General features: G+C 40.1%; 2 protein-coding genes across 2 annotated transcripts; one reads left to right on the forward strand and one right to left on the reverse strand.

Annotated features, from left to right (window-relative positions):
* The first annotated feature begins 243 nt into the window (after window positions 1-243).
* poglut3 (protein O-glucosyltransferase 3) lies at window positions 244-7,405 on the forward strand. The gene is made up of 6 exons (XM_033634434.2): window positions 244-582; window positions 1,036-1,233; window positions 2,754-3,037; window positions 3,211-3,415; window positions 4,882-5,078; window positions 5,318-7,405. Exons 1-6 carry the CDS (start codon window positions 345-347, stop codon window positions 5,756-5,758), a joined length of 1,563 nt encoding a protein of 520 aa, XP_033490325.2. The 5' UTR covers window positions 244-344; the 3' UTR covers window positions 5,759-7,405.
* Window positions 7,406-8,214: 809 nt separating this feature from the next.
* rep15 (RAB15 effector protein) lies at window positions 8,215-12,824 on the reverse strand. Its single transcript, XM_033634523.2, has 3 exons — window positions 12,674-12,824; window positions 12,038-12,367; window positions 8,215-11,937 (listed from the first exon to the last, which is right to left on the reverse strand). The coding sequence occupies exons 2-3, from the start codon at window positions 12,314-12,316 to the stop codon at window positions 11,392-11,394; spliced, it is 825 nt and encodes a 274-aa protein (XP_033490414.1). The 5' UTR covers window positions 12,317-12,367; window positions 12,674-12,824; the 3' UTR covers window positions 8,215-11,391.
* Window positions 12,825-14,348: the final 1,524 nt, after the last annotated feature.

Here is a 14,348-nt window from a genome sequence, read left to right on the forward strand (position 1 = left end):
CAGTCATATAAGACCAATACCACCAAAGGAGATGTAGTAGCACAATTGAATTGATGTATTTTGCATAATTAGGCTGTTATCTGAAGTAATTTGTCAGGTATGGTCGGATGCTCCAGAACAATGAGTGAGTTGACTTTGAGTGGCAGAGATGGTTTAGTTAATACTGTACAGAATTTAGTTCAAAAGTCACATTGAGCAAATACTATTTCCGACATCCCTTGAAGGCATCACCGCAAAGTGGGCGTGTTTCTCTTCACCAACATGTCGGCATAGGAGTTTTCATCAAAACTTTACACTCAATATTTAATACATTTAGACGTCTAGCAGTTAGCAGTCAGAGGAATATGGTGTGTGAGAGTGGCATAGACGTATTTAAGCCCTTTCACAATGCTTTATGGCGTAAGTTTATAGTTTTAATGGTATTTGTCAGCATAAACTTCCCGGTGTGTGACAGTGAAGGAATCAAGTCAGAGAGATGTCTCATCTGGGGTCCAGGGCTGAACCCCGACTCTGTTTTACCAGTCCGCTACTTCTTTATTCAGGCGGTCAGTTCAAACGGACACAACCTGACCTTATCTCCAGGTAAACCGACCACAAACACCTCGTGTGCTCAAAGTGTTAAACACTGAATCACTGACACGCTAGAGCGGCTGCTGCCAAATGGCTAAGCTAGCTAATTCCCCTGCGCATCATTTCTTGAGATTAACATAACATTAACATAATGTATACATTATCAGCAGATGTACACTACGTTCAACAGTGGTTTGTTCGGGTTATTGTCGACGAAACCTGAGTAGGTAACACAGCAAATTTCCAGACCTACAGTCTCATTTAGCCTCCAAAACTGTTCTAGTGCTCATTTCAGTCATGCTCAGTAAGGTTTTTTGTGTCTCTGGCTGACAACAGGGGGTCATGTATGTAGGCAGGGGCCTCTACACACAATTTAATGGAAGTCTTTGCCATTAACGAAGCCCTGCAACAACAGGGCATCAAGTAATACTGGTCACTGAAATGTCTCTTTCATGTGCTGTGTAGGTAAAGACACATTTAAAGTGAGGATAAGTCCATTGGACAAGAAGGAGCACATCCGTATCCATGTCCCTCCACCCCTGGACAGAGGAGACGGCTCCTTCCTGGTGAGATACCGGCTCTACGGCTCTGTGCTGAAGGGCCTGAAGGTTGAGGTCCTCCACCAAGATGCTGCTGTTGCCAAGTCACCCTACATCGTCCAAGGTTTGTGCTGTGTCATGCATTAATAAACACCAGCACACATTAATTAGTTTGCTCAAGTTTTTTTATTAGTATTGTCCAGCATCACAGAAAGGCTTTGGAATCAGTGCAGTTTATAATCATAATCGCTGTCCTAAATACAGGTAAAAACAATAAAAAAATAAAACAAGATCTATAACAGGAAAAAGGGAAGTAAGGAAGGATCTCTTGCAGGGCGGACAGACACGGTCATGTTGACGCAAATAAAAGTAATATTGCAATATTGTGGCCAGTTTGCAGTTGTGCTTCACTTCTTGTCACAAAACTTCCTCAATAAAGCACACCGGATGCTTTAAAACATGAAGAAACTGTGCAACCATGAGTCCATCCTGTCTCAAAAAAGTTAGAGTTGCATTGTTTTTATCACATGCCTCCACGGTGAACGGAGAATCCAGAAAAGGTGAACATTCTTCATGAGTTGAAGAAACCAGTTTGCATTTCACAACAGCAATACTATGTCAAAACATTTGTTACAAACCCTCAAACAACTTGTGCAGTATAATCCAAGTGTCATTTATCCTGTCATATACTCAGTACTTCCCAAACATTTTCACTAAAACATTATGATTTAAAACACATCAACAGAAGCATTCACATGTACACACAAGCAGCGTACCTGGGCATGCATGCGCATCTGAAATCTGCTTAAGCAGAGCTCACATGCACGCCCATGCTCAGGGCAGACTGCTTGTAGGCAGAAGTGTTTTGTATTGTAACGCTTTAGTGAAAATGCATGTGTTTTGGAAGATCTGAGTATACACTGGATAAATGACACTTGGATTATAGACCAGATGACAGTGTTGGTTTACAATAACTTTCAGTTAGAAAAACCTGTCATCACATACATAAAATCAAATGACACTGACACTTCCTCAAAGTATTGTAAATATACCATACAGATTTTTTTAGGTGGGACTTCTTGTAGGACTTTTCTTTGGTGGCTAAAATCAGTTTTGCTGCGACCCTACAGCAATACATTTCTTAGCTTCTGTGCCAGTAGATTTGTTTTATCAAAGATGCAACACAGTGCATACAATAAGCACAGCAGATGGAACCACAGTGTTTAACAGTATATCTGTAAACTGTACAGTTACAACATGTCAAAAGAAATAAACAAGTATCCAATTTCACAGATCTCCATGATTCAAAACAGTTACCAGTTGTCTACCAGGCAGTGATTGTTGTTGTGCAACATCACTGTGTTTTGGTGTATACTGCACTATTTATTAAAGAATTTATAAATTAATGTTTTGATATTGTTTTGCTGTTGTTTTGGATTCTCCATTCACCATGGAGGCATGTGAGAAAAATTTTCTTCACAAACTCAACATAACATGTGATGAGTAATTGATGTACAAATTGTCATTGTATGGGTGCAGTATTCCTTTAATCCTGAGGGTGCCAATAATAAAATGTGATGCAGGATAGATGGAACAAAAGCAGCCATGATCTAATATTCTCTGCCTCCCTTATCTAACCCTCAGGTCCAGTCTATCATGAATACTGCAACTGTCCAGAATCAGATGCTTCCGTTTGGCAGAGCATCATGCAGTGTCCTGCTGAGGAGCCTCAGATTCTGGCTGACTTTAAAGCTTTTCCAGCAGTCGACCTGCAGTATCTCAGACAAGAAGTGCCTAAGAGATTCGCCAACAGAGGAGGCCTCATTCACTATGCCATCATCAACAACCAGTTGTATCGCAGCACTCTTGGAAAATACACCGACTTCAAGATGTTCTCTGATGAAATTCTGCTCTCTCTAACAAGAAAGGTGAGGTTGTGTTTGAGTTCTAGTGATGTTAAAGGATTATAGTGGTGTTTCTGCATGTTCTGGCACATTTACTACAGTGGTGGTATCCTAATATCACTGCCAGGAGACTGCATGTGACATCATCATCATCATCATGATTTCAATCTCCTGAGATCTTTAATTTGCTGTTGAAGGTGAGGGTGCCTGATGTGGAGTTTTACATCAATGTTGGCGACTGGCCATTGGAGACCAGGAGGGCGGATGCTGTTCCAATCTTGTCGTGGTGTGGCTCTACAGACACACGGGACATTGTCCTCCCCACTTACGAGGTCACACACTCCACCCTGGAGACCATGAGAGGTGTCACCAATGACCTGCTGTCTGTCCAGGGACACACAGGTAACACACACACACACACACATACACACACTCAGCCACTATGAGGACTGCCGTGGTCGTGAAGTGAAGCTCAAACATTAAATTTTACATCTGTGTGTGTAAGTTACTCGTCAGTTTGTGAGGACAAAGTTCATACATCGGCCCCTGCGTTGCTTTGAATAGAGTCAGTCAGCCCTGGTTGGTCACTGTGACTGACAAGTTCAAACACTAAAACTGACAAAAGCGTAACGTAAGTCTGCCAAATCTAGAAAACTATTTGCATGTGACAGCTGTTAAAGTTATGGACACACTTGTACTTTTACAGTATGTTTAAATATCCATTATAATAGCTTAGATTTAAATGGCAATAAAACACTTCAGATTAAATAACTTAAATAAGCTAAATTTAAACAGATTAACTAATCACAGGTTTAGTGGCAGAGGTAAAGGAGGAAGAGGACTAGGTGCGTCAAGCGTCACCATAAATCACCAGGCCCCCTGTCCATGGTCTGGCCCACCAATGTGGAGTGAAGCGTATTTCCGGTCTGATCTACGAGGAGACCTGCGGTGTGTTGAAGGTCTCCCTGGAGAACATGGTCCATGATGCCGTCACCAACCAGGCCAAAGCTGGGCAAGCACTGTACCACTTGAGCCCGTTTTCGAAATATTGTTGTTTAATTCCAACTTCCACTGTACGAGTCAATAGTCTGTTAAGTAAAGCCAAAGCTCATGATTTATGTACTTGTGCGGTCCAGTCGTCAAGCCACAACCTGACTGCTCACACTGTACGTCACCGTGACTGCCTTGGATGTGGCATATGCTCTGAAGAGGCACTCTGTACGGCTTCAGTGGATAGACAGATCCCTCTGTAATAAAAATCCTAAAATCTGGTGAACATAAGTTTATATTTAAGGTTTCTTGGCAACATATCTTATAGGTCACACAATATTAGATTATTTAATATGCTATTAATGAATGTACTGATTTATCTGGCATATTTTCCACTGGACATTTTGGCTGTTGATACCTAAATCTCCCAGACAACTGCATGATACCAGCAAAAGGCCGGCATATGCTGGCTAACTCTGTTGTATTTATTTAACCCAATCACCAGAGTAAATGTTGGCATTACATGTTCCTGCAAACCACAGATATATTGACTTAACCAATGAGTCAGAAGATGTCGCCACCCTCACCCCAGGCTTTAAGCGTCCTTAAAGTACAAGTTAAACCCTGACAAAGACTAAGTAACTTTCCTGGAGGTACATACCAGTTACTGTGGAAACCATTTGTGTGGATCATAAAGCTTGGGACAGAATCATGCCTACACAAATGTTGTTTAAATTTACTTATAGTAATCAAGTAGTTCACTTACAGTGTTTATTTTGGGTCTTTTCATGTATGACACCAGATGAAAAACAATTAAAACTATGGGAATTCTACATTTTTATTTTACTCCCTTGAAACTTTGCCATTGCTTTCGCTAGGGCCTCCGTGGACGAACAAAACGGATCGGGCATTTTTCCGTGGCCGGGACAGTCGAGAGGAGCGTCTTCACCTGGTCTCTCTGTCCAAGAAAAACCCAGAGCTGCTGGACGCAGGCATCACAGGATGGTTCTTCTTTAGAGACAGAGAGAAACATGTGGGCAAAGCACCGCTTGTTGGATTCTTTGACTTCTTCAAGGTGAGAAAAAATGGATACATAATGAATTTTTTTTTTTTTTTCATTCTAACGTACTTTTTTCTTGTAACTTTAAGCTGTAGTGTGCAACTTTTCACAGTGAGACGGGTGCTTTTTCCTCCATTTTTTACTACTTTCCTCTGTTTTTGATGTGATGTCTCCTTTAGGAACCCAAGCAGTTGAATACATTTAAGAAACACTTGATATTTAAAATGTTTTTTTCTGATTTTCTCCTCTTTCAGTATAAGTACCAGGTGAACGTGGATGGAACAGTGGCAGCATATCGGTTTCCGTACTTGATGCTTGGCAACAGTCTTGTTCTGAAGCAGGACTCACAGTATTATGAATTTTTCTACATTCACCTTAAAGCCGGCACCCATTACATCCCTGTGAAGAGAAACCTGTCGGACCTTTTGGAGAAAATCAAATGGGCCAAAGAGAACGACGCTGAAGCACAAGAGATGGCCAGGGTAGGTCAGACAGCGGCAAGAGAGCTGCTGCAGCCCAGCAGACTGTATTGTTACTACTACAGAGTGCTGCACATGTACTCGGAGCGGCAGACAGGACAGCCAACACGACACGCAAACATGGAGTTTGTGCCTCAGCCAGATGACAACACCGCTGAATGCACATGTAAGCGTAAAATCCACAAAGAAGGAGCCAGTATGAAGGATGAGCTATGATGGAATCAGTCTCTAGTCTTAGTCTTTTTTTTTTTTCTCTAAACATTCCTAACATATAAATATTGAATGTAAGTGGATACTCAAAGTGGTACTCAAAAGAAAGTTAAACATAATTATAAGTGTTGCCTTAATTTTGATAGCAAAAAAGTTTTAGGAATGATTGACAATAAAAATTCAGTCCTCTGCCATTTCAAGACGAGGTTGCAGAACATTGCCCTCAAACTTGTAATGCCACTCTTTCACTGAAAACACAACAAGCAACAGCGAAGTGCAGCCTGCGGCAAGCTGCCACGCATTGTCCATGAAAAGCCGCGGCGGCCATTTCAAGCTGCAGCCGTTTGATTGTGTGGTGAAGTGTGGCTAAACTAAAAGTTGGGGATAGTTTAACTTTTAGCACTGACTTGCAGCCAGAGAATACCCTCAACTAATCAGTGAACAGAATCCTGTGACTGCTGTGACATGTTGGGCCATGTTACAAAGAATATCTTCCCATCTGAAACACATGAACACGCCTCCCAGCTGCAGGAAAATGTATTTTTTTCTTAGAGCCGCACTTCGCCCCTGCTTTGTGTTTTTTTGTCTGTTACTTTTTAATACTGTGTGATTTTTTGTTTTTTTGTACCTTTTGTAAAGCCCTGGTTAGTGATGTTTTGTAAATGTGCCTTTGCATTGGATATTTGTATGCAGTATTGTCTTAAAACAAATACATCCTAAATAAATGGTATTTTTGACAGTTTAGTGGAAAATTCTTATTAAAGATCATAAACATTCAGTTTTATGTCAGACACCCTGAGACACATCTTTGAAGCCACAGTCTAATCAGGAGGTACTAGAGGAGGTACATTTGTCTCATAGTGTTCCTACGATGTCGATCACTGCAGTTAACTCCTTTCCTCTGCTGGCCTCTGATGGCCACCACACCTGTTTCTGCTGTCCGTGCCCATTCTCTGCCTCCTATTTGGATACTCACTGGCTCCCTGGACCTTTTCCAAATGTGTAAAAACAGCAATGAACCCACTCAGGGAGACAAGGGTGGGAATCCTAACCTACATAGATTTTAACTACAGGCCCAGTTGGCTTGTCCCGTGAGTGAGTTTCAAAGGGAGATGAGCAGGTGGTGTGCTGGTGTTTCATAGTGTGCGATTGTTACCTCCTGACTGGGCCGTAAGTTCAAAGATCTGTACTGTACTTGTACAACAACAGTTGCATCCAGTAGGTGTTGATATGTCTGTCAAGATGCAGTCACAGTGAAGGCTGAGTTTACCTCCACCCCCACTGATCCCATTGCAAGATAGTCTCTATTAGCTTTGTGTATAGCTCAGGGCAAGAGATCAAGCTGATAGTGAATTTTAAAAGAACAACAAACCACTACTACTGCAGACTACTTAAACAAAAAAGTACTTCATACAGTCTGTTGCCTTTACAGATTCTACATTCTGAACTGAATATTTTGTTGATCTGGACAAAGTTTTGAATTTTAAATAAAAAGTGACAGGCCTATATTGTTAATACACAGTGTATTAGGGGTGGGACTCACAAGAAGACCCATTAAATGATATTATCATGATACTTAGGTCACAATACAATATTATCGTGATATTAAATGTATTGCGATATGCTGAATATTGCAATAAAATATATTGTGATATATTAAGATTTATTACCTTTTTTTCCAACTGCAAATTATTTCCCCAAAGGAAAACTTTGTCAGCATCAGTTTTACCTCATAAGATAAAGTTTTTAGTCTGTTCATCTGACTTTAATCATTTTTATTGCAGCAAATATGATGTAAAGCAGACAGAGTGACCAACACCTTCATTAAACCTGTCAGAAATGCTGCATACACCTGACAAACTGAACTGTTGGCAGATTTAAAGTCATCTGCAAGGCCAGATTAAGGCCAGAAAAAGTGTTTGGGACGGCAGTGAGTCCAGACTGATACAGAGACTGAGCCACAAAGTTGAGCTCACGTCATCAGGATAGTTGTACCAAAATATTTCTGTCTGGACCAAAATGGAAGACTGACCAGCAGATGGACATTGTCATCTCTTGAGCTATGCCACTAGGAAGGCTAAAAAACTATTTTTACTTTCTCTGTGTTCCCACAGTAATATAGGCTACAGTATTTACTAGTGCTAACAAAAAAATGTTGGTGCACACTGCCTACAGCATGGCCTTCACTCTGCCATCATTTCTACAGTTTTCTACTACATTCGTATTTTTATAAAGTGCACTTTGTTTCTTAAGTTTAGTATCATTTACGCAGCTACTTCCCTGTCTCACAACTTTGTTTGCTCGCTACAAGACCGTTTTCTGAACATCACCGCAGAACATTTTTCCACTCAATTCTTTCGAAAAGCTTTTTAACATTGTTGCACAACGATCAAGAACACAAATTCTCTATAAAAAGAAAAAACACAACAACATGGAGGATTGAAACAACTGAGTCAGAGAAATGTTGAGAAGATATGTATTAATATTGAATGACATACATTATGTGACAACAAGAGATTTACAATATTTTTAAATTCATACAATCATCTGTTAAAGATCTAAGCAGTTTGATTTATTTCGTTTGTGAGTAATATTTGATAAATGATTAAAACAAAAGTGTGTTCCTTTATGGCCCCACTAATGTACTATCATAACGGCATTCAAACAATATCATAGTTGATGAGAAAACATCAAGAAGACTATAGATGTTTTCTAACCCTCTCCATATTATTAATATCATGTCATCATTAATATTAGTATAAGTATAATATAAAGAAAGCCTCAATCCAACTCACATTTACATGTTGTTCGAACACAGCAGGTAGTTGGTTACAAAAGTCATTGGCCCTGTTGCTGTTATGGTCATTATTGTCTGTCTTTGGACTTTAAAGAACATGTACTAATATACTCAGGTTGTTTTGGAGGGAGCTGACCAAGTGCACCCTTTTTATGTGAACAACATTCCTCTGTATTTTCATTCGAATGCAGATAAATATACCGATTGACCATGAACTACTTCTTTAAGCTGTGATTAGTGTCAGGATGGATCCAACTTATAAAACAAATGAAGTTCTGATTCCACACTCACACATTTAACCTTGTAACACTTGACTTGCAGCACGATGGTTTGTCTCTTCACTTTTAAAGAAACATTGTCGACTGAAGACAGGTCTGAAGTTTGGCTGTAAATCACATCTAATTAGCTAGAACAGAGCCATTTCTAATATTATTATCAGTATTGGAATTAAAATGACTTAAATTAATCTTTCAAAAGTCTAAAAAATGCTAAGACATGGGAAGTAGGATTTTATAAATTGTTTTTCTCTGACTTATCATAGTAAAATTTTAAAATAATTGGTAACATCAATATAAAAAAGTAATTTACCTAATGGCTCTCTACTAAAGGACCAGTGTGTAGGATTTTGGGGGGCATAACAGCAATAAAATATAATAAGCATGATTAAAATCCCCTAAAAATAATAACTGTGCTATCATTACCTTTAAATGAACAGTTTATTTCTACATAGAGAGTGGGTCCTTGTCCATGGATATTGCGATGTTGCACTGGCATGTTTCTATGTAGTAGCCCAGAAAGGATAAACAAACACTGACACTAGACAGGGCCATTTACGTTTTCGCGTTAGCCACAGTAGTTAGCGGCCTCTCTGTGACAAGGGCCTCGAAAAAATGACTGATTTTTTTAAACGTGAAGCTGCTTTATTCAGTGTTTTTACTGGTTTAAGTCACCGGGTCCATGTGTTTTGGAGAGGAAGAGATCTCTGTGAATAATTCAGCTCCCAGTCAAAACCTCCTGAACAATGAACTTACGGAACTGTAACCAAGAGAAGTTTCAGCTGGTTACAATCTTCGATCCTCACCACTAGATGGCACTTAATCCCGCTAAATCTTACAAAATCTTCCTTTAAGGGAACCAACAACACTCGTATTTTGTTTCTGGCCGGGATGCTCAGAGCAGAGGATCCACTTGTAACTAGCTGTCACCATAAGTGCAAATTCAACAAAAAATTTAACCAAGATTTCGCAGCATGGCTGAAACCAGTACAAGGCAATGCATACAAGACTCTGTGTATTTTATTCAAAAAGTTTTTCAAACTGCATGATGGTAATTAAGGCAGTGGAATCCCACATGTAGAGTAAGACACAAAATAGCCAGGAAAACTATCCAACAGAAGCCAGGTATTTCCCAGTCCAGTTCTACCCTCATCTCCTCCACTAGACAAAAAAGTCACCTTTTGTGTGTCAATAAACATTTGGGCAAAATTGTCCCTAACCCAAAGTCATTTCATGTTATTTTTCCTCCTCAGTTTTGGTCAAAGTAAAAATTTATTCTGAGTGGCTTTAAAGAAGTCTTAACAAGTTTTAATTTAACCTGCCTCAAGCTGCAGGATCCCTGGTTGGAGTAAAACATGTAATTGGGTGCAACTGTCATTACTTATTAGTTACACCCATGTTTGACAAGTCAAAATGTCCACTGTAAGAATGTTTCTTTAGACAAACTGGTTGTAAGGATGATGCTTGGCCAAACATAACCTGAAGCTGGTATTTAAAGGATAATTACACTTTGTATTTTTTTAACTTTGGATGTCACTTTTCCTTGTTGTGCCATTACGTACTGCAATTCATTCAGTTAGTTCAAATACACGCTGAAAATATCAAAGGCAAATAAAGAGAACTGATTGAAATACATTTTCTATAACATACATTCAACAACCTGTTCTCATTGTCAGATAATCAAATACCAAAGCTCTGCTACACCCCTGGTCTCTGTGTGATGCACATATAGGTTTATGTTGTGAAACGGTTGCAGTTAGGTTTAGGCAACAAAACTACATGGTTAGGGTTAGAAAAAGGATGTTTCGGGTTGAAATAAGTGTGTTTGTTACAACATGATGTGACATTAATATAAGTGCAAGGCAACTATACGTAAATGTTAACGTAACGTTACGTTAAAACAACACTGACTTTTGGTGTCACACGGGACATGAACTTTGTTCTCCCTAGTGAAAGTCTGATGTTTGTTTGCCCCACCTTCCCTAACTCCCATCCTATGCAGACTTTTTCACTGTTTGTATTACGTCACAGTGTCAAGTATTGCCACAAATGGGTTCACATGCACCAAAGGGTGCCTTTGGTGTTGATATCACATGCTGAGGGGGGAGACAGAGCATCAGTATTTGACAGCCTGGTAATGAGAACAGGCTGCATTAACACACTGCACTGGGACTTGTCTAGCTTTCCAGTTATCCACTAAAACTTGAGCACCATGTTAGGTCGCTATTTTAGAAAGCATTGCAGCTCCGATAGGACGCAGTATATTTGGTCTCGTTATTAAATTACTTGTTTCAATGAGTTACTAGATTAAGCTGTTAGAAAACAGGACTCCAAGTAAAAAGCAGGAAACAACAACAGACATATTTGTAAGATAAACCATCAACAACTGAAATAGACAGAAATAACCAGAATGTACTCTCAAAGGCCTTCTACTTCATCAAACTCAACATTGTAGTAGGTCTGGAGGTTATTTCTCAAGAGATACATCATAAGCCCCCCCCATTTCTACCACATAAAGTTTACTGTATCATGTTATTGGCCATTAGGATATTGTGAGTCCCTTTGTTTCAACTGAATTTAATCATGAGAGTGAGAGGGTCGTCCTCTTTCTTTGTGACAATGGCCTGCATCATTCCTGAAGGTGTGTGGAGATACCTTGAGCCTTTGAAGAAGTTCTCAATAAAAGCTCTGTCAATCTTGTCGCACTTCCCGATGGCTGCATCAAAGTTGTTGCTAAGGACGCCGTAGATATTCCCCTTGTCGTTTTTCCTTCCCATGAACAAGAACAGGGCGTAGCAGTCCTTGCCGATGGAGGTGCAGAAGTCCACCATTTTCTCATACATGTTCTTGTTGCTGGACTCCTGCTGGGCAATCTGGACGGACTCGCTGCAGGCCTCCCCAGGGATGTTGTTCTCCTCAGCCTCCTCCTTATCGGGTAAGGGTAGGACCTGCACGGCGATCTGGATCCGGGGATTCTTGGTGGGCTTCTCCAGCACGGCCCAGACCCAGTCAGCCCCCAGGAGGATGCGCTGCTCAGGCGTCATGGCTGTGCAGTTGAAGGTATCCGTCATGTTGAGGTTGACACTCTCAGTGATGTAGGTCATCAGGAAGACCTGTTGGAGGATGAGATGGATTAAAGACTACTTTACTAAAATCTGTCAAATTCTAAAAGGTGGCTGTCTTCAGTTTTTTTGGAAGTATAAAGTTACTTACCTGAGTGAGAACGTCAGGACTTGGGTGGAACTTGTCCTCTGGGTCTTTGAAGAGAAGGTATTCTTGAGTTCTGGATGAGGCGACAGAGATGCAGTCATTAAATAGCGGTATGAAATCATTGGGTTTGGCGGTAGGGGGCCTCTTCAGAGTGGCGAAGATGCTCGGTCGAGGAACTATGTTCTGATCGTTTGGGGGGTGGCTGGAGGAGGAACGCTTAAAAGAGGCAAATAATTTGGAGTTCTGGAAGGGAGAATTGGGTTTGTTGATGATCTGACCCATGTTGAACTGATGATGGAGGGCGGGAGATCAGAGGGTGGTCTCCTTGATACACTGAAAAGATAGAAATTAGAGTTTAGAGTGCAATCTGAAATGTAGACATGGTTGACAAATGTTGGGTCTGATATGTCGATACTGAAAACCCTCATCTGTATTGATGCTGTCTTGCCATATGGCACCATTGCTGCTGTTCAGTCTTTCATTTAACAGTGAATAAATGAGTATTTTCTCCATGTTGCACATTAAAAATGTATTCATTTTCTGTCCACCTATGTAATGCACTAATACAGTCGGAACAACATGGTCTGATATCCATTAAAAAAGCATAAAAGTCTTTAATAAATGATGAAAGATACTCACCAGGATGGGTCTGGAAGTTTCTGCAGTCCCGAGTACACTACCTGCCCTCCGCTCCTGGCCCCTGCCCTGCTGAGATACACAGTGTGTATATGGTGCTGTATGTGAAGCTCAGTCTTCAGTGTCCTGACGTGTACAGAACCTTCAGTAGAATAAAGAAGATTTTCTATCCCAGGTTTCAAGAGGGAGTTGTTGTCGACAGTGTCAGCATGGGTGTGGTGCTTGTAACTTGTCAAATTTTGGTTAAGTCAACGAAAGACTTATCTTACCAGTTATCTGGGGTAAGCCTGAGGGGTTTGATGGGTAAACAAAATGCTCAACTGTCACAAATGAGGTCATGTAGGCTGGGTCAGGAGTTTTTAGTTTGGCTCTCATAGGAGTTTTACTTAAAATTTACAAAGAGGGGTGGAAGGGGGCTGGATGGTTAGGAAGGACTTGAGGGTCACATCTGACGTTTATTGTTCTTGTTGAAACCCCAGTTTTGACCAATTCTTTTTGTAAGGTAGTCCAGCTGTAGGATCTTCTACTGGCTTTACTTCAAATCGAATCCCAGTGTTTATTTACAGTAACTTCTGGATAGAAAATATTCATGTCACATACATTATGATCTAACAGCACTGAGCAGACATTTCCTAAATTAGTTAGTTTTTAGCCCCCTAAAAAAGCCAACCAAAAAACCATTACCAGTTTAAGTGTAGCCTACACTATATTTAGAATATTTTCACCACGTTACCTTGCCATCTGATAAACTTTTCTGATGGATAACTGAAGCTATTATATCAAAGTCACCAGACGCCACTGAGTTGCTGGTCTACTGCAGCACTGACTGGTTACTGTGTAAGGAAAAGCGAAGCAAATATTAGTAATATAGCGTACACTTACAGAGATACTGATTTCTTTTTAGGTGGCTAAAATACATTTTCACAGCGGCCCTGTCCACAGCAGTACATTGTTTACCCTCCGTGCCGGTAGATTTGGTTAATCAAACATGACAACAAAGGAACAAAGTAGATAAAATCAGCACAACAGATACATCAGACAGGTCAGACCACAGGGTTTAACTTTAAATCTTTAAACGTTAACAGTTATCACTGAAAATGACAACAGAAATCAACAAGTCTGATGGTTTTACATATGTCTACAATTGTAATCAACTGCCAGTTTTCCACTTGGAAGTGATTGTTGTTGTTAGAGTGATGTGTATACCAGCATGTTAAGCACCTACTTTGTATGCGCTTAGATTAGCCTGAGGTTACTTTCCACAGCCTTTAACATGAGCTGTTTACCACTCAGAGGACTCCAGTCTGTCAAAAGGCTTTTATTTTGCTTCACAGTCCCTCCTGTACTATTATTTTGTTATTCGTGCAGTCATACATATTTGTAAAAGTAGGTTTTTGATATCTAATTCTTCTCTAAGTGGACAGTGCTGTACACTACAGCAGGGGAGAACAGGATTAAATTAACATTAATATTTGTGCTAATACCAGAAAGATATTCCTGTAATTTAAATTTTTTTACTAACACAAGTTCTCTTGCTGGCATTTGAGAGTTTACAAAATACAATAATGATACAGCAGCCGGTATTATTTTGACATAAACACATAGAATATATGTTTGAAAATATTAGCCCCAACTCCTGAAAAAAAATATCTTGTTCTTCAGCTTTTTCACTGAAAAC

This window comes from Epinephelus lanceolatus, chromosome 5 (genome assembly GCF_041903045.1).
Source record: "Epinephelus lanceolatus isolate andai-2023 chromosome 5, ASM4190304v1, whole genome shotgun sequence".
NCBI lineage: Eukaryota > Metazoa > Chordata > Actinopteri > Perciformes > Serranidae > Epinephelus > Epinephelus lanceolatus.

Excerpts from the sequence above, each read along its gene's own strand:
- poglut3 (XM_033634434.2), top strand. The coding sequence starts at position 345 with ATGGTGTGTGAGAGTGGCATAGACGTATTTAAGCCCTTTCACAATGCT. Across the intron at positions 3,416-4,881 it reads GTCTGTCCAGGGACACACAG|GGCCTCCGTGGACGAACAAA; the intron begins GTAACACACACA and ends TGCTTTCGCTAG. Across the intron at positions 5,079-5,317 it reads GATTCTTTGACTTCTTCAAG|TATAAGTACCAGGTGAACGT; the intron begins GTGAGAAAAAAT and ends CTCCTCTTTCAG.
- rep15 (XM_033634523.2), bottom strand. The coding sequence starts at position 12,316 with ATGGGTCAGATCATCAACAAACCCAATTCTCCCTTCCAGAACTCCAAA. Across the intron at positions 11,938-12,037 it reads GTCCTGACGTTCTCACTCAG|GTCTTCCTGATGACCTACAT; the intron begins GTAAGTAACTTT and ends ATCCTCCAACAG.